This window comes from Caretta caretta, chromosome 10 (genome assembly GCF_965140235.1).
Source record: "Caretta caretta isolate rCarCar2 chromosome 10, rCarCar1.hap1, whole genome shotgun sequence".
Taxonomy (NCBI): Eukaryota; Metazoa; Chordata; order Testudines; family Cheloniidae; genus Caretta; species Caretta caretta.
Window position 1 is genome coordinate 52,182,501 of NC_134215.1, and position 24,901 is coordinate 52,207,401.

At 41.4% G+C, this 24,901-nt stretch overlaps 1 protein-coding gene across 29 annotated transcripts; it reads right to left on the reverse strand.

Annotated features, from left to right (window-relative positions):
* Nucleotides 1-471: 471 nt before the first annotated feature.
* TPM1 (tropomyosin 1) lies at nucleotides 472-23,550 on the reverse strand. Of its 29 annotated transcripts, none has more exons than XM_048866350.2 (10): nucleotides 23,279-23,536; nucleotides 22,566-22,691; nucleotides 22,261-22,386; nucleotides 13,523-13,656; nucleotides 11,921-12,038; nucleotides 11,102-11,172; nucleotides 10,179-10,254; nucleotides 9,659-9,721; nucleotides 9,297-9,366; nucleotides 472-1,369 (listed from the first exon to the last, which is right to left on the reverse strand). In XM_048866350.2, the coding sequence occupies exons 1-10, from the start codon at nucleotides 23,390-23,392 to the stop codon at nucleotides 1,287-1,289; spliced, it is 981 nt and encodes a 326-aa protein (XP_048722307.1). In that variant the 5' UTR covers nucleotides 23,393-23,536; the 3' UTR covers nucleotides 472-1,286. The 29 variants fall into 29 exon arrangements, with proteins under 29 accessions (XP_048722307.1, XP_048722288.1, XP_048722284.1 ...); XM_048866329.2 differs by lacking the exons at nucleotides 472-1,369; nucleotides 10,179-10,254; nucleotides 22,566-22,691 and adding exons at nucleotides 6,059-6,269; nucleotides 7,900-7,978; nucleotides 10,749-10,824 and having other exon boundaries at nucleotides 23,279-23,534; XM_048866326.2 differs by lacking the exons at nucleotides 472-1,369; nucleotides 22,566-22,691 and adding exons at nucleotides 6,059-6,269; nucleotides 7,900-7,978 and having other exon boundaries at nucleotides 23,279-23,527.
* Nucleotides 23,551-24,901: the final 1,351 nt, after the last annotated feature.

Genomic DNA, 24,901 nt, shown 5'->3' on the forward strand with positions numbered 1-24,901 from the left:
AGCAGCTGGCAAGACATGCTAACTAGAATTGTAGCCTATATCCCAAGGAGCCAGACAATTCGAGTTAAAAGCACTACCATACTCAAAATAAGGGTTTGGACAGACTCAAGTTAGGGGCAATACTTGAGTTATGATTTGATTTAACTCTGCGGTGAAGACAAGTCCTGAGTGTGTTTGGATTGGGAGGTTTGGTTTGGACCAATCTCTAAGAATATACACGCAGAACAATAATTAAAAATTAAGAGCATGTTATTATAGCACATATAGTTTTTGAAAAATTTGTTAACTACTGTGACCCTCTAGTAATAGGGCAAACAAAATGTAATATGTTATTCATTTTGGCATAGTTTTCACTTTACTTTTAGAGAAGATGGAAAGCCAGCTTTTCAATATATTTTATCCCGATGAGCCACATCCATGCATAGACAAAAAGCTGAAAAGATTAAAAATATAAATCACAGGACAGCAAAATTTTAAAAAATGTCCTAAAATGTGCGTTTTATTTCATATCATTATACAACGTTTACATACAGGTATACTTTGAAAATTGCTCAGTATGTGTGTAAAATAAAGTGAGGCAAATACCAATTTATAAATTCCCCCCAATTCCACACAAATAAAATACATTTTAAAACAATCTCCCAAATTTATGTTTTCTCCAGAATTTACTTAATCTTTCATTTCAACATGAAAAATACAATGGAATGGATACTCAAGTTGAAATGCTGACCTACACATTTGTAATGAGCTGCAGGTATACAAGTTAAAAACCAAAAAGTCTTAAATATTGTATGTGGTTTACAAATCCTTGGTTTTATTGAATTAGCACAGCTCAATAAAACTCAGATAAAATAAATTACCATGCTGGACTAACTTCTGATTTGTACAATATCAAACAAAAGACCACAGCTGTACCTTTTGTTCAAAGTAGCACCAGTCCACACCTGATTTGTCTCTCCAACATTAACTGTCTTGTTATATAGCTGGCACTTGAGGTGATATTCTTTCTGACACATCAAAGATGCCTGGACAGACTAAGCATACTGGTGTTGCTGAACTCTCTACAAAGTGTAGGCAACATTATATTGGGAAATGGCACATTGAAACCATAATAGTTCAACCTGCATATGGCTTGCCCATTTTGGTGTTTTCCTGACCCCTGCCTAGTATTTAGCAGATGTTCCTGTGACTGTGGTGAAACTAAAATAAAAACATGTTTAAGGGGTTTCATGGCAAGCAGGTGTAAAAACAAAGAAATATATATGTGGTTGCAGCTAAGGAGGTTTTCACATGTTGTTTAACTCCAGTAAAGTTTGATCCAGCATCTGATGCATACTAAGGTTTTCTTCTTTGGCATGCGCCACTTTCTCTGTTATGGGATTAGAAAATCAAAATGTGAATAGCAGCTCTTTGGACACATCAATTTTCTTTACATGAAGGCATGCAATCATCACTTATAATGGAGGGGTTTATTATGATAAGAAATGTACATGCTCATAAATACCAATGTTCCCAGCCAAGACAGCAAGGGAACGGTCCAACTAACAAAATGAACTGCAAGTGATGCAAGTTTTGAACTGTTCTGCAGCTATGTATGTTAAAAACAACACATTGCCAAAAATGGACTAGATTTTTGTAAATTCCAGAAGCCATGTGCTGTGGAAATGGGGAGGTTTAATTTTTTTTTAATGAACAGGCTAATAAATGACAGACTTTGCTAATCTGTATTCTAGGCAGTGCCACACTTTTGAAGTCGCATTATAATTCATAACTTGCAGAGAATGAGAACAAAAGAACCAAAAACTGAAATTAACAAGTTATATTAGCTGCTAAATAAAACAACAACAGTTTTATTGGCAGTTAGTAGTTTTATGTTGCATGCACACTTTTTTTTTTTAATAGAACAGTCATTTAACACTCTTACGTGACATAGTATGTGAGCACAATGTTCTGGAGCTACATGCTACCAGAATCCAGTAAAACCGACTTTATTCTGATGCAAGCATACCTCTAAACTGACCAGGTATTTCCAAAAGGGGTTTCTATTTCAGGACTGCTTTTATTCAAATACAAGCCAATTTTATTGTAATTCAAAAGAGTGCATTAAATTTCCAGATACAAAGCAGCTGGGAATATATTTTATTTTGGTTTTGAAACCTGAATCTTGGCTAATATTTTTCTTCCTCTATTTACCAGTAAAACTCCAATTTGTGACATCAGCTAAAAAGGATTATGACCTCTCTACAAAGAGGGGGGCTTGTTTTTAAAATACCATCAGCTACCTACTGTAACTGGTACTGAAGTGGAAAGACACTATTACATAGGCAAAGAGAGAATTTGTGGCTGCTCCAAGATACTACGGGAGCCTTATCAGAAGCGTTACTTCTTCCACTTGCACTTCTTTCCCCAAGAGTGAACTGAGAATTTCATCCATTAATTTACAGCAGTTATAATATGTTGGAAATCAATTTATAGGTTTCTTGCATATTTCTACCTTCACTCATTCATTCTTGAGGAACTTCAGAGTAAGTATGTTTAGACACAACTAAGTTTATTCACACTAAAGTTTAATCCTCATTCAATGCCAGCTTTAGTTCATTAGTTAGGCGACTGTTTTGCTCAAGTTGCTGGTAGAGTTGGTCTGTACAGTCAGCAAGCAGGTTAGAAGAAAAAGAGAGGCAGAATGAACAAAGATTAGAAGAGAAACAGGAGAGCAAGAGTTAATAAAGAAACTAGTCACACCACAGACAGTTCAGCAACTAGTTACACACTGAGAGAAAATCTTTACCTTAGGGATCCCTTTATATTCTAGCTCTCTGATGACTAAATACCTACTCCAAAGCTCAAGAAACAGTTTACAATCTATATAGGATTTCTCTAAGACCCCTTTTGTGGAGTAGGCTTGTGAGTCAGGAAAACAAGAAGAAAAATGGGACAATTGCTACAGTATTCTCAGTGAAGCCTCGTGAAACAAACTTCCTTGCTTGAATTCACATACATGAGCAATGTACATAGGGTTTACTTGTTTTATGAATGCCAGGACTCCTTGCAGATGTAGAAGGGGTGGCAGAATTGTATTCAATACTAGCTAACTAAAAGCAATAGTATAATCAGCCTTCACTGCAGCAGAAATGCCTTAGTCAACAGCACACTATTTCTTGACTCAATCCAAGTCATACTGAAATCACTGGAGCTTTTCCACTGAGTCTCCCATTTGGAGTTTTACACCATTGAGTTCAACAGGAATTTGCTCAAGATCCACATGCTTCACTGCATGTTCTCTTTATTGTGCAATTTGGTAGTTGAAATGGTACTTTAGGAAGAGAACGTGTATTTCTCAGCTACTGAAATAGGGAGATTTTGAGGTCTTTAAACTGGAATAAAAAAAACTCTCAAGTGCCCCTTTGACAGCTTTCACAAAAGACACCTTTCATGTTATAGATGAAATGATAGCATGCAAATTCACAGCTGAATGTGTTTCTTGTACACTACTAAAGGACCGTCAACAGAGTTCATTTTCAAGACTGGACAAAACTCTACAGTATTTAGACACTAAATCTGGAAAGGACTATTCCATGAAGTTGCATTCAGTTTCCCTTTCATTTTTTAGTGTATTTTTCTTGATAGCCTGGCTGTGAATTCTGAGACAGGTCTACACAGATTTCTGAACATCCTTACTCCACAACTTATTCAATTGTGGGGAACCATCCATTTTGCTTCTTTTACCCTTCTTGATAGCTGCAACTGCAGTGCTTTCCCCTGGAAGATAGGTGTCTAGCACCTCACAAAGATGGCAAGCCCTTGCCATGAATTAGTTTGTAGGACGCACTTGTGTAATGAGAGGCAAACACCAACTGCTACTCCTGAGAACCCAGGCTCCACTGACCAGGAGAGTAAGATCAGAGGATATACCAGAACACCACTACCAGACTGCCTCAGTTTCTCTTTTTTACCTTCTCTTTTCCCACATCAATGTTTTATATTGACATACACTTGGAAACTGTATCCAAACCTAGATGTAGCTAAGCTTCCATTTTAAATGCCAAAATGCATTTAGTGGTTATAGAAACAATACTGTGTTACAATTTGAATTAAAATCTGAATGTTTACCTGTGTCAGTCAAAACTAAAATTATATAAATCATTGAAGTAAGGATTCCCAATCTTTCTGTGTGCCCAAATTGAGACTAGTCTTAAAATAATTAGCCACACTTGGAAATGTTGATCTTGTGCTTAATTCACTAACTTTTAAATGTATACATAAAAGGGGAAAAAGCCAACTAGGGGCTTTTAACCTTAATAACTAGTGGATTTAAATTAGAAAAAGAAAAGAAAGAAAAACCATTGGCAAGGCCATAGTCAAATTTAAAAATAAATGTGTTTATAATCTGGACAGTCTTCACAATCATAGCAACTATCTGGTTAGACTCTACTGAAGTTACAATAAATAAATAAATAAATAAACCCATTGTGTTCCCTCCACAGCTGGTTCCAGAACTTTTTCTAATAAGCAGTAACATGGGTGAACAAACAGATATACTGAGCTGACAAGATGACATGAGCTGAAGTTATTAAAGAAAAGGGGAAGAGGTAATTTCCAACTGTATTCAAAAAATGAAGGGAGTAAAGAACAATTACTAAATGAGAAGAAACAGCAGGGAGGGATGAAGGAAGTATTTTCAAGCCTCATAGAGAATTGCAACTAATGGCAGGTTTTAAAAATATAAATGGAAAAGCTCTACATCAGATTACTTGATGGTATCTTTCAAACTGGAATGAGACATAGCCAAATTAAAAAGTTACTGTTCTACAACTTTAAAATGGACCACCCTCAAATTCAAGCTCAAGTACATTGGCCAGAGCTTATAAACGTTTTGAGCATTAGAACTTTAGCAACAAAATCAAATGAAAGCAATAATTAGTAGTCAGTTCAGTTTCAATTAATATTCACTTTAATGTAAAGCTATTAAAAAAAGGACTTTTTCCATTGTGAAGGAAATGAAGTTAAAATAGTTACAATGAACATAAGTCCTCCTGAAGCAGCATTAAGGCTTAGTTGTACATTACAGTAGGAGAGCAAGAAACCTCAGTATTTAGTGGTTTGTATTTAAAAGGAACACTGTCAGGTCAATCTGAACCCATCATTTTGGTTTTGTCAGACAAAATTTTACAAAACCTGAGATCAATGAAAAGATTTTAATTATACATGACAATGATACAATTTTTTTTTGTTCGGATTTAAAAACATTCCCCTGAAGTCTCTGCAACTTGAACTTGCAGCTTTGTCCTAGCACAGTCTGTGAAACTGACTAAGAATGAAAGTGAAACTATTGTGTTTCATCTCCCCAGTGAAATGTAAAAAGCAAACTAACAGTACCTATCTATGGTGATAGATCAATCAATTTTTAAAATTCTATAACCCATGTTGTTAATGAACACAGATAGGGACATTTGGTTATCTTATTTTGAAAAGAAAAAAAAAACATAGGATTTTTCACCACATGCTACCCCTTTAAAAGTTCTTTTACTAGAAGTTAAACAACAAACTTATATAATGCAGGAAGTCTTCCACATCAAGACTTCAAGCTAGTAGGAAATTTTGGACTGTAGAAAAACACAACTGTCAAACGCTTAAAGGCCAAACTGGACTCTCAGCTATGTTCCCACGACCGAATGACCCCAGAGGGAGCTGTGTCCTTGCAGATTTTGGCCCAACAATAAGACTCTAAAAAACCACTACACTCTAAGGAAAAAGTCATATCATCTGAATTTTAATTTGAGAGAAAAAGAGGATCGCGTTCCAAAAGCGACCAATTTAAGATAGCCAAGAGTAGCATTATCATGCCATAGACTGGTATTTTTCATTTTGAAATTCTGCATTGTTGATATTTTGGCAAGATGTTTGCTGGAGTCAGTCAGAAGGGGGAGGAAAGGACAGCAGAAAAACAAAGAAAAAATCAAAAATAATTCCTTATTGGCAAAAAAGGCAGATTTTTAATATGATTAATAGTTGAAATGATCATGTAAATAAATAAAAGGCAAAGGAATAGCAAAAGGGATACATCTTACACAGTGGGATGTTTATTTTACATTGAAAGAAGTAGAGTTTCTGTACAATAGAAGGCACAAAGAGAGCAATGTCCTGAGCCTAAAAGGAAAAAATAAGCTGGAGGACAGGACAATGAACCCATGAAACATCCAAGAGCTTGGAAAGGTGGTTTATCCAGCTTGATGAAGATATCTTTGGAGAGGTGAAGCAAAGAAATTTATCTGCATGAAGATAAAAGGTGGGAAATAAAAGTGGCATAATGGAAAGAACTCAGAAAGCAGCAGCAATAGCATAGTGGAAGCAAACATGCCAAGATGATTCCTAGTGAAATATCACACCACACTCCTTTTGGAACGCTATAGCAATGCCTCCATTTACATAACCATGGAGAAATGTATTTACAGTTGAGAGTCAATTCCTGATTATCGTTCCATTTGTTAAACTCCATTTACGAAAAAAAGGTACCTATAATTCAAAGATAATTACAGAAATGCAGTTATAGTTACTAAACCTTCAACGTTTATGGTGTTGTCTCAGATTTTAAGCCTACTTTCAAATTGGAAATTTCCCAAATTTAAATTATGCTACAATTGTTAGCGAGAAGATTTTGCATGCAAGGCACTGCACGTTATTCTCTGTAAATGGAGATAAAGCTGTTACAGTCCTACAAACTGTTTATAAGGACATTAGTGTGATAAATCACTGTGTGGAACTGTATTTCTGAGCTTAGAATCAAAACATACAAAACAGATAATATTAGGCCATAACCAAGAAGTTCCAACACTTGGAAGTTAGGAAAAAAAATAAAAAAATGAGTTTGTATATTTAAGGATGTAAAAAAAAAATTAAGCAGGGTGAAAAAATGTAAAACCTTCAATACATGCAAAAAACACTGGTGGCTCTAACCAAAGGCTAAAATGTGTTGAACGCTGAAAGTGAAGTGTAGAAATTGAAAGTAACATCTACAGGTAGGTGTGCTTTAGACAGAGCCACAAGTGTTCAGGGTTTTCCGATCTCAGTTTTAAAAAATTAGTGCACATGAGAGTTATCAGTATGGGGAGGGGGAGAGAACGTAAAGGTTTCAGCATAGCTGACTTCTGTTCAATGTCTTCAAAGCACACAAGAAAATTCAGTTTGCTTGAAACAACACTCTACCAACCAAACAAGACATTGGTTGGTCAGACCCTACATATCTTTCAATTTTATCTCTTTTTCATTTTTTCTACTCAAAGTAAAAATTTCTGCTTTTTTACTCAAGCCAATACTCTATACTTTCACCACTTTTTCTCTCAAACTACTTTATTTCACCACTAACAAATGTGTGAAGGTTTATTATTCAAATGCTCTTCACAGAAACAACCCACATCTCAACAGCTGTCACTTCTATTTTTAAAAATGGTCTTAAAGAGGTAATCATTATGATAAAATGAAAAACATTCTCTGTATGGCATGTAAGGAGACTCTTATCTTTTGGCAACTTCAAAATGATGAGCATTGTAGAAATTCTTGAACAGAAGTGAACTCAGAAGTGGAAAGTAAAAGAACAACCAAAAGGGAAACGAGCCAGATAACTGCAAGGGAAAGAGGGTTTATGGATACAAAACAAATGGGTAAAAGTGAGTTGATTAAGCCACCCTTGCAAAACTGTCAGGAAATTTACCAGGCCAGGCACAATACTTGTCCACCCTTTAGCATGATGAAGAAAATACTAATGATGCTTTAACACTGAATCACACCCATTCAACGTATTCCTCCCCCTAAAGAGTGAGCAAGTATAATTTTGCAAGGCTGCAAATGAACAATCATGAGGGTAGAGAAGCAGGTGCAGGCACAGGTTGAGAGGACATTTACATGGAAGTCATATCATTGAGAGCGTGGTCCAGCTCCTCGCTGATTGCTTTGTACTTCAGTTTCTGAGAATATAACTCATCTAACATTCACCAGGGAAGGCAGAAGTGAAAGGAAATGGAGAATGATCAGGTGATTGAATGTGAAGGTGGTGGGATGGGACACCATCCAGAAACAGCATCAAAAAAGGGGAACAGTGCATAGAAGGAAGTGGCATGGCAGGCAGAGAACAAAAACAAACAATATGTAAATTAGGAAGGAATACAAATGGTGAACAGCTTTATGTGAAAAGTCAATTAAAATTACTGCATCATCAGCGAGCCAAGCTGAGATATAGATAAAGCCGAAAAAAATAAAGCGTGCGACGAAAAAATAATTCCCATTTCCCTAAACTGTATTTAACTTGCATTATAAAAGTTATCAAGGCACATGCAATGAGCTACAAGCCAGCAGGAGAGGGAAGAGTCTTGAAAATGGTGCTTAGGGAGAACCAGGTATCCCACTTCCGCCTTAAAAATGTTTTGGGTTTTGAATGATGTCATACCCTCAAGCTTTTCCAGAGGGTTAGTTCTTCCCAAGCATCTTATTTTTCTTTTTAACTGAGAAAGTGACTGTAAATTCTCTGCAGCTGGCTGGCTCTTTTATAACCTTTAAAGACCTCTTGCACAAGTCAGCTTTCTAGATCAGCACTTAAGGTTCTTACAATACTGAACTTAAAGTCAACACAATTTTAGGAGTAAATCTCATATAGCTTAACCTTTAATTACAAAGCACTATTGAATTCTATTCTTGAGATAAAAGAGAATTCTATTCCCTTTACTGCAATTCTGATAGATTTATCAGAGCCCTAAATGCAAACTGTGTGGCGTTAAATAGGCTGTGCCCCTGAATGTGTATACAAACCATTAACTTCACTGAAAATAGCAGCTGTTCTATGCCATGAAATAGTTGCCCTGACCTGCACTTATCTCAGTCATAAATTAAATTAACTCAATATTCCTAATTATAACAAACATACTACTCATTGCTGATATTTTAAAGTAATTAAACTAGCATATTAATAACATTTACCATCTGATCATTTTCCTTATCTGAATATCCAAGTAGAAGAGTTTAAAGCAAAAAATAGTCTTAGAATATCAAAGAACAAGAAACAGGCAAGAGCAAAACACTGTCCAGCTAAAATGTTTAATTATGGGAGTAATAAATTTGGATTGAAAAACACATCATTCATTTAGGATCTTATCCTGCCCATTTTAATTATGTGAGTAGTCCTACTTATTTGCTTGGGACTAGTCACATGGAATAAAGATTTGTAGGACTGGGCACTAGACGAAGCCCATGGGTGAATATCAGCTTTCTATTCTGCAGGAAGCGTGAAAAATAAAGCACAATCATACCTTCTAAGTCGTCGATGCTCTTCTCCAGCTTGGTTACTGACCTCTCAGCAAATTCAGCACGGGTCTCAGCCTGGAGTTAAAAAGACATACAAGGTCAAAAACTATACAAATGACATTAGGAAACTTTCATGATATTTACAAATACAAAGGTAACAATGAGTATGAGAAAAAAAAAGTATGTTCAATGACAGAATAATAGGAAATAGGTGTAAAATCACAATCATCCTCCAATATTGTCTAATGCGGTATAGCTTTGATGCTGGCACCTAACATTATGCTATTTTCCACACTGACAAGTTAAATTTCACATTAATCAGAGCAGTATCGTAAAATCCATTAATAGAGGATTGTTCTAATTTTACCTCCTTCAGTTTGTCAGTCAGGATCTTAATCTCCTCTTCATATTTGTCTTCCTTTTGTGAGTACTGTAATTAGAAAGAGCATGAGATGTCAGACCAAATATTCTCTATATGTATGACAATCTTACATTGTAATGATAACCATATACTAGTTCTAGGTATGGATGTACTTTAATTTATCTTTCAAGACATAGTGGTCTTGCTGTCATTTATTAAAAGGGCCACATTTTGCCCAAGTTGCCGAGTGGTAACTCAGGGCAGCATTTGGTACTATAATTTTAATGTAGGAGGACAAGTTGGAAAAAATTTAATATCTTAGCACACAAATTGCATTTGAAAGCTATAAAGTTTTAAGTAACACTGACTGATAATTAATGTTATGCATATTTAAATATAATTGATTATATACTTGTATTAATGTCAGATATTTCCATTTACCAAAAGCCTTATTGAAATATGGTGTAAACATTTAAGGACAATGCATAAAAATTCAGGCCACTGGGGTTATAAGGCCCTAGCCTACCTTCTCTGCCTGAGCCTCCAGCGACTTCAGGTTGTTGGTCACAGTTTTCAACTCCTCTTCAAGCTCAGCACATTTGCTATTATTTTGGAACAGAGGCAGGAAAGGGGACAGGTGGGAGATCAGTCAAGCAAAAGAAATAGAAAAAAAGGGGGGAGAAAGATTGAGAAAAATGAAAACTGAATTACAGAGCAAAAGAACGGCCTAAAAAGCAGCTGAATCCATCACAAATTGAAAGCAATTCATTACAATGCCAGAATTCTCTTTAAAAAACAAAAACAAACCCCATTACAAACAAGTTACCTACAGCACCAGGCTTACTTGAAAGTACTGACAGACCCTTTAAATATGAGATAATTCAGCTTCTTTTTGGCTGCCAAAAGATCAGTTGTAAAGGTTAAATAAATAAAATAAAATAAAAAAGACAAAAGAAAGCCACCAAAGCAAGATGCAAAGAGAGTAAAGAGTGCAGTGAAGGTTCATTCATCATTACTGAGTGAACTAACAGCTATGAAAGCTCATCAAAGACTTGGGTTGCAGTTAAACCTGAAAACTGTATATTAGTATCAGTACCTTATCCTCTGCAGCCATTAATGCTTTCAAGGTTTGATCCATTATTCTTAATTGTTCTTCCAGCTGTCGGACTTGGCTGTTAGTGAACACATGAAATGCACAAAAGCCATTCACAAAATCAGTGTGCAGGTAGGGCATGCAGTGACAAAAAAAAAACCAAAAAAAACACACACGCACACACATACACCTACACCCGTTTACTTTGGTGTTTAACATTTATCTCAATCGTTACAGTAAATGAACAAAACATAGCTTTGAGTTGAACACAAAGAAGTGTACTGCCAACATCTCGTGCAAGTATAGTACTGTCTCGCAGCATCTCACACACCTCTCCGGGAAGTCACAGCACTTACCCTTCTGAGAGTTCAGCACGTTCCTCAGCACGCTCCAGATCGCTCTCAATGATCACCAGCTTACGAGCCACCTAGAGTAAGGCAAATAAAACAAACAAACAAAATCACACATTATTGCACACTATATGCTAGTGCAGCCAAAGCCTTGGATAATATCTCTCACTATAATGTTCTACGTACAGGGACAATACACTTCTCGTGGAATTACTGATTCAAGGAAATCTAATGGGTTCCTGGCTGCACTAGACCCTTGCTACTTATATAGGCCTGTCTGCATCGCCTGACCAAGATTTTCATGTCCCCTATTCCCATTCACCAACATGACAGTTTTAAAATAAAATTTTCTTTTTATAGCTTCTCTGAAGACAGCAGTGATCCTTCTCTCAGCCATTTTGGAGCAATCATAGCTGACGCACCAGCATCTTGGTATGCGATGTCATGATATCACATAACAGGATGATGGACAGGCCAACATGTGCTTAATCCTGTCTGTGCTATTATTGTCCATTTTTGTCTGCCTTTTTATCAAATATGGTTCTGTGCAGTGGGCTACTCTCTGTGAAGGAATGAGCACAGATCTCCACTCATACTTGTGCAGTGGAATCCGAGTATGGATCAGATCTCTAGCAGACAAGCCGCAGTCTTGTCTCTCGAGGCACTCAGGAGCCTATTTCTCATATCAAACCTTTGTGGGAACAGTGCTGCTCTCTTATTGACAGGGATGCTTGTGACCTTTTGTACTTTAAGGCAAACAAAAGAGAAAAGCTGTAGTCAAAGCCTGTAAGGCCTCAGCTCTTCGATTTGCACTCAGGAACTGACCTCTTCATACTTGCGGTCAGCCTCCTCAGCAATGTGCTTGGCCTCTTTAAGCTGGATCTCCTGGATTTCCATTTTCTCCTCATCCTTCTGGGCTCTGTTCTCTATGACCTTCATTCCTCTGAAAGTCAGGAAAAACAGGAAATATGAGGCTTAGTGCTTCCTAGTTTATCTCCAATCCTGACACCGTTTGGAGTGCATCTTTCTAAGACAGACTGAGATGGATGCAGCATGTCAGAGGTGTCATTTTATTTTACAAACTGTGAGGCAAAACTTCTCAGGTCTAGTCCTGGCTCCCTGCGTGCTTTCATAGGAGGTTGATAAGAAACTAATGGCATCTGAATTAAACAAGAGTGGTTCATTATGCTGCTTGCACAACTCAGCATTACATGAAAGTTTGCAATCAGCAGCCTGACCACATTTTTCTTCAATTCAGTTAAAGTGCTCCCTCACCCAAAGGTGAATGACAAAAGGGAACTGCTTTTGATATCCTAAGAAAGTGATTAAGGACAATATGAAAAGGAGGACTTGTGGCACCTTAGAGACTAACCAATTTATTTGAGCATGAGCTTTCGTGAGCTACAGCTCACTTCATCGGATGCATTCAGTGAAAGTATGTAGCTTAAGCCTCAACTCTCTGGCACTGCACGTTCAACTCCCTGCTGGGTATTTTTCTGAGGTAGATAAATAAAGTTCTTTGTGAGCTACTGTATCTGGACCTTAGAACCTAAAGTCCTTTCTGATCCGTACAAACAAAACATTTAGCATTTTTTCAAGAGCCAGGATTTGCCCACTTTGCTAAACTAAAATTCCCTTCCCCAACTGTTGTGCCATGTGCTGTGTGTCTGTCAAACGCTTCCCACCTCAAAAGGTGGCTGCATGATGAATAATGGTGTAGAGTGAGTCTGGAAAACGTTTAGCGACCTTTCCAGACGAAAGGCACTATTATGGGTATTAAATATAATTTTACAAGTCTACAGGTGGGATTTTCAAAAGCACTTAGACCCTGGGCTCCTAACTCACATAAGTACTTTTGAAAACCCTACCTCAAATCCCAGTCTGGACTGACTGTTTCTCTCCCCTTCCTTGGCCACGAAAGCACAAAACTGCATTAATGCACAAACCATACAAACAGGCAGAGCAGCAGTCTTTTCAAAGGCTTGCCAGTCTCTGGGTGGGCTTCTCAGTTGGATGCTCCGGAGAGATGGACTCTACAGTCTCCCATCAGGAGACTGAGTGTGCACCACCACCACAGAACTCCTGGCCCAAGATACAAAAGTCTTGGGGTTGGATTAACCTGGGTCTCTCAAAAGCTAGCACAACACATCAAAAGCCAAAGCACCAAGCTTAATGGTCACAGGATATCTGTAAAGTTATCTCAAAACCTGACATATAAACAAGGACTAAAGTCTGCACATTCAACATGTTCCTCCAAATTTTAACTGATTGAAGTCAACGCATGTAAAGGCACAGTAGATTACATGCAATCACAAGATATAGAAAGGTGGTTAATTTATTTTTATCCAACCCACATCTGGACAATACTTGGCTTGTCATAAAGATAGCTTGCTGCTCAAATGAGAACATGAATCAGGCCATACCCACCTTTCACTCTCATCTGCTGCCTTCTCAGCCTCCTCCAGCTTCTGCAGAGCAGTTGCCAAACGCTCCTGAGCACGATCCAACTCTTCCTCAACCAGCTGGATACGTCTGTTCAGAGAAGCTACATCGCTCTCAGCCTAATTAGAAGCAGAAAAGAAAATGAATCCATAATACAACCTAAGAGTCTTCTTTTGTAAAGGACCATTTAGATGGTTTTAGAACAACAGTTGGGAGAATGTAGTAAGAGAGAACACTAGTCTAACTGGTTAAGTGGCCAACAGATATTTTTTATGTATCTCTACAGATCTGCGAGCACACACTCACTTGCGCGCTCTCTCTCTCCTACTCCTTCACTGAATTGTGTAGTTATCTCATAATGGAGGACAACTGATCGATTTTTCACCTGATATGAAATACCTAAATACTGTACAACATGCCCTAAGAAACTCAAGTGTTCAGTGAGTATATGTTTATTTTTTGGTTACTATGTATTCAGCTTGCACATATCCTCAGATTACAGAATCTTTACGTAAACATTAAACAATGTCAAAATTATGTTTTGCCCACTTTACCCAGAACATATTATAGGAATATAAAGGGTTTAAAATCCTATATCTTAAATCTGTATGTGGGAACTTGCCCTTCTTTTAACAACAGAAGTTGTATGAACATTTCCTTGAGCTTAAGAAAGGTAGGAAGCAGCATCTCTATGACAAGGCATAGAGGAAACACCCAAAATTACAATACATGGGTGAAGGTATTTGCAAATATCCAGCTCATAAAGGGTGAACAGAACACTAAAAAAAAACCCCCAAAATAAAACATGCAGTACTGGATACTAATGAGTTTTGTTCACAGGAGGGGACACAAGGCTGAAAAACAAGAGTCTAGCCTATGTTACTTTAACACAGGAATCCTGGCCTCACCAACTCTCACAACACATTTGGTTACATATTTTAATAATACTATCTGCATATTACCCTCAGCTTTGCTTTACTTGCATTAGAGATTTGCTTAATCTTCTGTGTAACATTTACACCAAGACTATGCGCCTCTTATCTTTACAAGCTTTCACTTCTGACATTTTCCAAGCTACATTTGTTCTAGTCACAGAGTAAGTACTGTGACAGCATTTTGTAAACAACTCCCTTATTAAGCCTCTCTGTTTCTTTCCAAAGGATATGAAGGGCAGTAGTGTTTAGAATAAAGGGTCACTATTTTAAAAGGAAAATTACATCCAGGAATACAAATGACTTTTAATGCGCTGAAAACTATTTCAACATTTATTAACTTTGCTCTAACAAGGAAGTGTGATTATGGTGCCTGCCATCACTGAATTCCAGTTTAGAGGTGGATTCGGTCATGGATGTGGTCAGCCTCCTCAGTAGAATTCTCTGGTCATGTTTTTGTGTAGAATAAAATAGGTGAAAATAAAAAAAAAAAAAAAAAAAATTTTTAAAAAATCACATCTAATTGAAACTACACATTTCTTTCATGGCAAAGGTACAAGTCAGTGCCTTTTTGCAATTAAAGTTTTTTAGAATCCATCATTTACAGCCATAATAACAATAATATTTGTATCACAGTAGTATCTAGGAATGCTTGTCATGGACCAGGATCCCATTGTGCAAGGTGTAAATGAGGATCGCTTACGTACTGGATAGCATCTATCCTTTGATGCACAGCCGCCACTAGAATGAATGAAATTATGCACACACAACAAGGGCACAAATTGGTAATCTATTTGAAGTCAATGGGAGCATTGACAGTAGGACTCCAGGACTAGGGCCAAAATAAAATAAAATAAAAAAATCCCTAAGTGTCAGTATTCCCTCCAATTTTATTCTTTTCCCAACCACAAACTACAGCTCAGAACTCTTATTAAAGGCCAGAGGTTTTATGAAAAGCACTTGGATATTTTAACTTGAAAAGTACAACTTTTTATGGGGGAAGGGGTTTTCAAATGTTAGTCTAAAAACACCTTGGGAAAGTGGTAATATTACAAGTTAACAATTATGTTAAAACTATTCTTAATGTGATAAGAGCACACAACATACTTAGGAAACACAGGATGATTAAAGTTCAAGTCTTACTTCCTGTTCTACAAGCAGTAACTCAGCAAGGGTTTACCAACTGGCCTTATAAGGCCTATGTTATTCTGCTGCAGAGCAGGACTTCTGTCCTTATATGGTAAGGAAAGGAAAAAATTACTGATGACATGGAGGGGCACTCCCATGGCTAATAGATAAACACAACCCTTCGCACTGATGCCACAGCATTCACTATATACTGCATACTTTTACGGTGAGAAGTCATATAACAGATTGGGGTGGAGTGCAAAATGTATCATCAAATGTGGTCACTAGCAATGTATAAAATGGGGGGGTGGGGGGAGAGGGGGCCGCGCAGAGAGGGGAAGGTAGAATGGAGCATCATTCACTTATTATATTTTAAGAAAATGACAGCCAATGGTGCAAGAAAAGACAGTCTGGTTTAGTGTTCAAAAGTGGTAAGCTATGATATCGTTTGGCTAGAGCTTTAGCTTTTTTATTGTTTGCATTTCTGTACCTTGCACAAAAGAAAAAATATCTAGCTGGTCACATGCCATACAAGTCAAGCAATACACTATGGAAAGGATCATGTAGACTGCTTGCTGCAGTTCATTCTCTGGGAAGAAAAATGGAATCAGAGTGCAGCTTCAGCATGGATGCTTATTTCATATAGCAGAGCCACATATTTAGATGTGCCCATCAGTTCTGTTTTCTCCATTTATTCACATCAGTGCTGACCTCATTCAAAGGAACTTAAAATATCATGCAAATAAATTCTGGAGAATTTCCACAATCTAAATAAAATATTCCAGGAAAGGAAGAAAACCTCTAACTTCCTCTAACGACAACACTTGATAAAATACTTAAGACCGCTCGTATGGATTTGATCCTGCTTCCAGTGAAGTCAGTGGCAAAACTGCCACTGTTTTCAATAGTGTAAGACCAGGCCCTAATAATTTAGTAGCAAAACTCGTTATATACTTAAAAGATTCCACCGTAATCAAGCTATTACCTCAACTGGGGAAATCAGGGTCCTTTACTCCAGGGATCTTATTATTGTTCTCAAGGTCTTAGAAGAGGAATCTATGTTTAAGGATGTTTAATATGGGAACTATTAAATTAGCAAAAGTATGACATGATCTGCCTCTAACTGTGAAAATGGTATGTGAAGTGACTGGTGAGAATGTAAAGTACTGTTACAGAATTCGAATGAGCCATCACTGTTGTCTCTGAGAAGGCCATCTGCAACCAATCAGGAAGCATTCCACTTGCTGATGGACCTCAGATAACACGCTTGTGCATTTACTGCCTAGATTAGAACACGTACAAAATTCCAGATTATAGGGAAAGGCCACTAGAGACCCTACAACCAGTTTTTCTATTATAATGAAATAAATGAATGCTGATAAGTGACATCAAAGAACAAAGTTTTCTATAAACACTGAAGACAGAAAACACCTCTGTGAGGTAAATTTTTACCTTTTTACATATGGGAAACTTTAGGTACAGAGAAAAGGAGTACTTGTGGCACCTTAGAGACTAACAAATTTATTTGAGCATAAGCTTTCTGAAGTGAGCTGTAGCTCACAAAAGCTTATGCTCAAATAAATTTGTTAGTCTCTAAGGTGCCACAAGTACTCCTTTTCTTTTTGCGAATACAGACTAACACGGCTGCTACTCTGAAACCTGTCATTATTTAGGTATAGAGATACTAAAAGCAGTACCAAAGGACAGTGGCAAAGCAAAGAATAGAACTCCCAGTCCCTTGCAGTAACCACTAGACAAAACCACATCCCTAGACACATACTGGGTGATGCTCCTTGTTTTTTGTAATGTATTCTGTCTAAAAACCTGAGCAAAACAAATATTTCTGTAAGGAGTATCTTGGTTCCTACTTTTTATACCTAAGCCATTAACTGACCTTTAAATCATTTGCTAGCCTGAAAAAAAGAGTTTGTTCACTTTAGAGAGAGTAAGGATGGTTAAGGCACTACCCTGGCCCTCAGTAGATCCAGGTTCACTTCCCTACTGTTCTTACAGACTTTCTGTGTGACCTTGGGAAAGTCACTTAGTTTCTCTGTGCTTCGGTTACCCATCTGTAGAATGGGGATAATAGCACTTCTCTACGTCACAGGGGTGCTGTGAGGATAAATATATTAAGACTGTGAGACACTTAGATACTAGGGTAATGTGGGCCATCTAAGCACCTTAGACACACAGATTTGTATAGCATTTAGAGACATTGTTGCCAAATGCTCAGAATTGGCTTCCTCAGTTCATAGTCACCTAAGTAAAAGTAACCTGATTTTCAGAAGAGCTGAGTACTTACCTCAGTGGGAACTGTAGGTACCCAGCACTTCAAAAAATCAGGCCACTTATTTAGATGCCTAAATATAAACTTAGAACCCCACTGTATGCACCCAACTTTGAACGTTTTGTTCACGGTTCTTTAGCACCAACGTTTATGCTAGACAACCTAGTCTACCTAAAATATCTTCAGAATCTTTTATTTTTAAACTTAACATTTTAGACTAATAGCCACAATTATCTAGTACTTATCTGAAATCCAAACCATACTTGCTAAAAATGATATTTGTCTTGAGGTGTCTGTCTGAAGCCTGATGTTACATTCTTCAGAAAAAAACAGAACCCATTTAACTGGCATTTAAAATAACCATTGTGTTAGAAAAAACTGTCAATGAAGTCTCTAAGTCTAGGTTGTCCAGGAAAAGGAATGCAACAATAAATACTTCTGAAATTTGCAACCGATCAGATACAGACTGCTGTACATCAGTGATCACAAATCTGAAAAACAGGCTATCCTCCCAGGAATTAGGAGGATCACAAACACTAGCACTGAGTTTCACAATGGAATTGAGATTATGAAGCTTCATTAGGCCACTGAGCAGAACACAGCCCACAGCAAAGGGCCAGCTACAGGCTTCCCAGTGTAAAAACTAATTTAAAGGGAAAGAGTGTTTGTGCCCTTGCCTAGCCCCTAAAAGCTGCACAGAACTGAATGAAAGGGTGGGGGAAAGGGGAACAGGGGACAGCCTCCGGGTATAATTTAGTCTCTCCCACCACCTCTGAGATTTGTCTCCAGGATACTGTTGTTCTGCTACGAATCTAAGCACAGCCCTTCCCTTCCCCTACACTCACACGCTCCCACCCCAGCCCCTGCAGAGGCCACATGCAGGGAGCGAGAAGAAACCTGCTCTGCAATCAGCTCTGCCCTGCCCCCAGCCCCAGGAGGGGCAGACAGGGATGTCGCTGGGTGTGTCCGCCAGCAGGGCGCAGGGCAAAGGCTGGGGGCAGAGGGGATAGGGCGCGCAGAGAGCCCTGGGGAGGAGCGGGAAGGGCCGGGTGCCGACCCCACGGAGAAGGCAGCAGCAGCCCTGGGAGGCGCTGCCCGGGGTCCGGTACCTGCTCTCGCAGAGCCCGCTCCTGGTCCAGGGCCCGCTGCAGGCTGCCCGCCTGCTCCTCGGCGCTGTCCGCCTGCTGTTGCAGGCTCCGGATCTTCCTCCGCACCGCCTCCAGCGAGCTCAGCCCCGCCATGGCCATGGCCCCGGCTCCGCACCGCCGCCACCGCCGCTCCCTGCGCTGCGGCTACCCCTCGCCCCGCCTCGGCCCCGGAAGTTCCCCCGCCTCCCCCTGCGCTGCCCGCACAGCGCCCGGGGCTGCCCCGCGGGCTGGGCAACGGGGCTGCGCACGGAGCCCCAAACCGGCCGGTGCCACAGGGAGCGTGCGGGGGCAGGCAGAGGGAGCCCCAGGCTGGGCTCTGCAAATGGGGGGAGGGGCGGATACAGACTCCGCTCTACAATGGGGGTTAGGGGAGGAGGAAGGACTCAGGGACCCGGCTGGGCTTTGCAATGGGGCGTGGTGGAAAGGCCCCAGGGACCCAGGCTAGGCGCTGCAATGAGCGGGGGGAGGAGGTAGGACCCAGGCTGGACCCTGTAATGGGCGGTGGGGTGGAGGGAGGACACCAGCACCCTTGGACTCTGCAATGACGGGGGGCAGGGAGAGAGAGCGCGAGAGATATGGACCCAGGCTGGGCTCTGCAATGGGGGAGGGGGAGAGACAGACAGACAGACAGACATGGACCCAGGCTGGGCTCTGCAATGGAGGGGGAGAGAGACATGGACCCAGGCTGGGCTCTGCAATGGGCGCGGGCGGATGGAGGACACACGGACCCAGTCTGGGGTCGGCACCGGTGGATTCAGCATGGCATGTGCAATGGGGGGTGGAGATCGAGAAGATCCCAGAGTAGCCCGTGCAGTGGGTGGGGGAAGGCACTGGACTCTAAACAGGCTGGGAGGACGGGGAGACGCTAGCCCGGCCGGTGTGAGGCAGGGCCGGTGGGCACGGTCCTGGTGCCTCCATGCATGCATGGGCGTTGCGGAGGGAAGTGAGCATCTAGCGTGGCAGCGAGGGGCGGCAGCGCCACCTGCCGCCCACATTGAGACCCATCGTACCCTCTGTCCACGGGCTGTTCCCCAAGGCGTGAGAGGGGACGGACGGTGGCGGTGTGTGAAAAGTCACCAGTCAAAGCGGGTGGCAGGCCAGAAGTTCCCCACCCTCCCCCTACATCGCAGAGGAACACTGAATAGGGACAAGGGCCCGATTAGCTGACTGGGTCGCTCGGGACGCTTTACCGCATATGCCACGTGGTGGGGTTTAAGGCACAGAGGCTGGAGCCTGCCAGGGAGGCTGTGGAGCGGTTTTAACATCTCCGAGCAATGCTCAGGGGGTTGTTAGCCCCCAGGGGAGGTGGGTTGGTGGCTGTCAGGCTCAGGAAGTGCTTTAAGGAGTGACTGAATTTTGCATTTGACTTTCCTCAGTCCCTCATGTGAGCTCACCCCAAGGAGCTCTTCCCCTCCCTCCCTGGGACAGATCTCTCTCTCAAAGCTTGGACCGATGTGCAGTAGGAGGAGGAATACTCTGAATAAACGATTTGTGCTCCCAAAGATACTCTACATATCTGCTTCACCACAACCCCTTATCACAACAGGAGACACTGCATACACCAGGAAACACAGTATTGCAGAGCAGCTTTTAAATCTCTGCCTTTGTCTCGAAAACAAGCCAGGCATCCTAGCTACCCTCTGCTTGAGCGGTTACTGCAAATAAAACTGCTTTCTCCACACCAATTCCAAAATGGTGTTTTTCTTCCAAGTAAAGGGAAATGGCACCATGACTGCATTGGAGACGTCTCTCTTTTCATGAAAGCAATCTAGTAACATGTCTCTCCCCTCTCCTGCCTTCTTCTTCAGGCAAGCTATTCCCAAATAGTTTGCATACTTTTCCTTATAAGGAAGATCTCCCTGGATCTATATGCGGCTCCTTTGAACAAGTTAAATAAACGTCCTGCGGGAGAGCTGCCTCTCATCCATTTAGCCTTATACAGAGAAAGAAAGACATCTGATCCATATTATACAGAGTCTCTCTCTCACACACACTTTTTTTAAGATCCTGAGCTCCATCTGAAAATTAAGAATCAAGTTGTACAGTCTATACTGGGACTGAAACACTTTTTTAAAAAAAAAAGTAAACAGAAATGTATTGTCTTCTTTCACACACAATTAGATCTTTCTTGTTTACATTTCATCCTCTAAAGTATTTTCCCTGCACCTAAAATACTTTGCTTCATCATCATCTCTAAAACTCCTTCCCAACTGTATTATTTTTAGAGATTCATTTTAAAAGCTGAGTTAAGGGGGGAAATACATCATCAATTTGGAAGAGTTGTGCATCACCTAATTCTATAATTCAGAGGTGAAATTCACTCATAGGGAATTGAATCCTACAATGGTGGCCAGAGGGATCTGGATGTAAAGCTGTAGAAATGCTAAATTTGTACGTACTACATGCATGAAACTAATGCTTGTCAAGGGGCAAACAGATGGGTGGGATGAGGGTTCGGGTGGGGTGCAAGCTTTCACACTATACCATATAAAGCACTGAGCTATATATAACCCCCAGCTTGCTCTCTGGATCTCTATCCCACTGACTGCAGACCTAGCAAGTATCATCTTCTGGGGGGCTGTCTTATCCTTTAACAGGTGAATTATTAACCTCAAATATCTCCAGACATTAAAATCTAGGAGATGGCCTTCAATTTAAGAACCACGGAGTTAGGGTAACCTAAGCTGTAATGCTTCAGTGAAGGCCTAGCTGATGTTAGGCCTCTTTTGTACCCCAGCAGGTAGCTGTGTATATGTTAAAAGACCCTGTACTAAGAGTAAAACAGCAATCCTTACTGTTCTTGGCCTAGGGAAAAACAGATGCAAATAACTCACAAATAAAAACATCTTTAAATGACTGCAAATACTTTTCTCAGACAGGAGAAATGGTAATTTTTTCCTCTCCCCCCCCCCTTTTAATCGTCTAAACAAACATCCCACCCACCCCTTACTTACAAGCTCTGTCTAGAGAGGTGAGTACATCTGAAATGCACATGTGCTGAGTGAGCAGAAATCCATGTCTGTGCCTTTGATGGTGTGTGCACCTCATGCAAGAAGGCAGCGTGGTTTCACCTCTGACCAGGAAACACCTGGCCCCTACAGCAAGCATGTCCCTGGGATGCAGCTGGACCGAAGCACAGGCATGTGTCCTGTGCAGAGGGCAGTAGGGTTTGGGAGGGTAGAGAGGGTGTTGTGTGTGTCCACTGGGGGAAGGGGGGCACTAACTTACGTCTGCGGCCTTTTTCTCAGCCACTTCCAGCTTTTCCTGGGCATCTTTCAGGGACTCGGAGTATTTGTCCAGCTCATCCTCAGTGCCCTTCAGCTTCTTTTGCAGAGCCACCAACTCGTCCTCCAGCTGCGAGACGGGTGGAAAGTGGTGGGGTAGGAAGAAGGGGGGGGGGAAGGGTGCAGCAGGCAATGTGATCGCGCAAAGGAGAAGTGTGGGTGCAGAGGGACAGAAAAGGACAGACGGACAGAGAGAGAAAAGGAGAGAAAGAGTTAGATTCCCTTTTGCTCTTGGCAGAGGCACGCTACCTTGGTGGCCTTCTCTTCTGCTGAGAAGAGGCTTTCCTCAGCCTTGTGCAGCTCCTCCAGCACTTGGTCCCTCGTATCCTCCGTCACATGCAATTGCTTTTCCAATTGCACAATGTCCTCCTCAAACTAGGCGCACACAGAGGAAATACAATGCACAGATACATTTTTTCTGGGTGTTTCCCCCTCTTCCCTTCCCCAACCTCCCCGTAAATGCAATTTAAAAAAAAATCCAACTCCATCCCAGGAAAGGAGTGGAACACATCTGGAAAGCGGCGCTGCATTTGCAAGGGAACACTTCTGCTTTCCGATGCTTAGCATAAAATGGGGGAGAGGAGGCTGGGGAACACATGGGCTAACTTGCACTTAGCTAAATCAAAGCAGAGCTGTCCATCACCAGCCAGCTACTAATTTTTACACTTTATTCCGGCTCTAAGGGACATTTTAAGTCTGTCTGGCCCCCTTTTCCCCTCCCCAAATCCCTCGGGTAGTTATTCAAATCTACTCCACTGGTGTAAATTCCGCTCTTTCGAGTTACTCAGTCTCTTTGGGCGGGGAGGGGAATCCCATGAAGCAAAGTCCAGGCAGCCGGTAAGAGCCCACACGGCGGAGAGCTGGGACAGACTGCTGCTCCAGCCTGCGAGCCGCATGAGGACCCCGAGGGGGTGCTGCTGGTGGCTACCGACTCGCGGGCTGGCACGCGGCGAAATGCAGACCTGCTTGCTCCTGTCCTCCGCCGCCTTCTTGTCCGCTTCGGCTTGCTCGGCTCGGTCCAGGGCGTTCTCCTTGTCGAGCTTCAGCATCTGCATCTTCTTCTTGATGGCATCCATGGTGGCGGCGGGCTAGGAGTCCACACACGGAGGAAGGGACGGGGCGGGCGGGCTGCGGGAGGCGGGTCTGTGCTGGGGCTGAGCGCCGGGCTGCAGTGGGAGCGCCGGCCGGGCAGCGCCGCGCAGATATGTACGTTCCACGGGGGCTGCCTGCATTCCTCAAGCCAGCCATCCAATACTTTTTTGGAGAGGGCTTTTCTCCCCCCCGCCCCCTGGCCTCGTCCCTACCCCCCTGGCTCTCATCACTCCCAGCTTTTTTTCCACCTCCGGCCTTTGCTCTCCCATTCGCTGCCGCCTACCATTTGACCGTGGATATGACTATATATGGGATCCGATGAAGGCAGGCAGGCAGGGGCAGAGTTTTGTGCCTGTGTCTACCCTGAACACGGGGGACGGGACGTTGGCCGCTGCCGGGGGCAGGCCAGAGCGGGTTGCGCGGGTGATGCTGTGAGCCAGGGCGGACTGTCTGCAGGGAGCGAAGTTATGCCTGAGCTGCCCGTCTTGCAAAGTACTGGCGTGAGCCGAGCGCTTGGGTGATTGTTCTGCTCCGTAGCGGGGCTGGCGCGTCCCATCCCGGACCCTCCAATAAATCCCAGCCCCAACGTCACCGGGAGCCCACCGAGCTTTCCTCCCTTCCTGTAATATACAGGCTTCTTTCTAACAGACCACAAGGTATAGGCATTAACTCCGTCGGGTCATTCCCTGGGGTGTGGTGAAGGCTGGAGGGCTCTCTGGCTCACAAATCCATTCACAGTTTTCACACACAGCTTTAAGGAAACCTTAAAGAGCCTTGAGGCTCAATGATGTACAGGGCTGGTGAAATTTTCTTCGCTTTTGCCCTTTGCGCAGGGAGGAAGTCATATTTTTGCAACCACAACTGGAACCGATCATCTTCTGGCTTGTTACTACATTTCTACTGGAACTACCAGATTTGGGAATACAGTAGGGGGAAGAAGGCAAGAGGGCCTGCTAGAGGTTAACTTTCTGCATTTAAGAAAAGGGATTCATTTAAAATATTTCATCTCCTGGCACACACATGGGGACAAATTTGTAAAAATCATCAGTTTATCTGATTGGAGAGGGAAATTATATTCCTAATAGAATGGAGGCAGACTGTGAGCTCTTAGAGATAGGGGCTGTCACATGTTCTGTGTTTGTACAGTGCCTAGCACAATCCTGACTAGGACCTCTGTAATATCAATTACAATTACAAAAACTCAATTAGGACACTGTAATATCAATAATAATTTAAGTAAAACATGCAGTATTGTAAATAGGGATTGATTTATAAACAGGCATCTCTACTTCCCACATCCCCTTCTAATAGACCGATTTATTTTATTTTATTTTATTTTTTTACAACAGTTTTCCGATTTGTTTTCTCAGTGAGCAAGCATCACTGCAACCAACCCCCAGACAAAAGAATGTTGCAGCCAGAAGGATTTCTCTGAGTGTCTGTAAAGTAGTTGTGACAAGGAGGAGGAGTCTGTTCAGTTCCCCCAGAGATAT

Coding starts and splice junctions, on each gene's coding strand:
- TPM1 (XM_048866350.2), bottom strand. CDS start 23,392: ATGGATGCCATCAAGAAGAAGATGCAGATGCTGAAGCTCGACAAGGAG. Junction 13,657..22,260: donor CTGAGAAAAAGGCCGCAGAC/GTAAGTTAGTGC, acceptor GCTTCTAATTAG/GCTGAGAGCGATGTAGCTTC. Junction 1,370..9,296: donor GAGCATCGACGACTTAGAAG/GTATGATTGTGC, acceptor ATCCCATAACAG/AGAAAGTGGCGCATGCCAAA.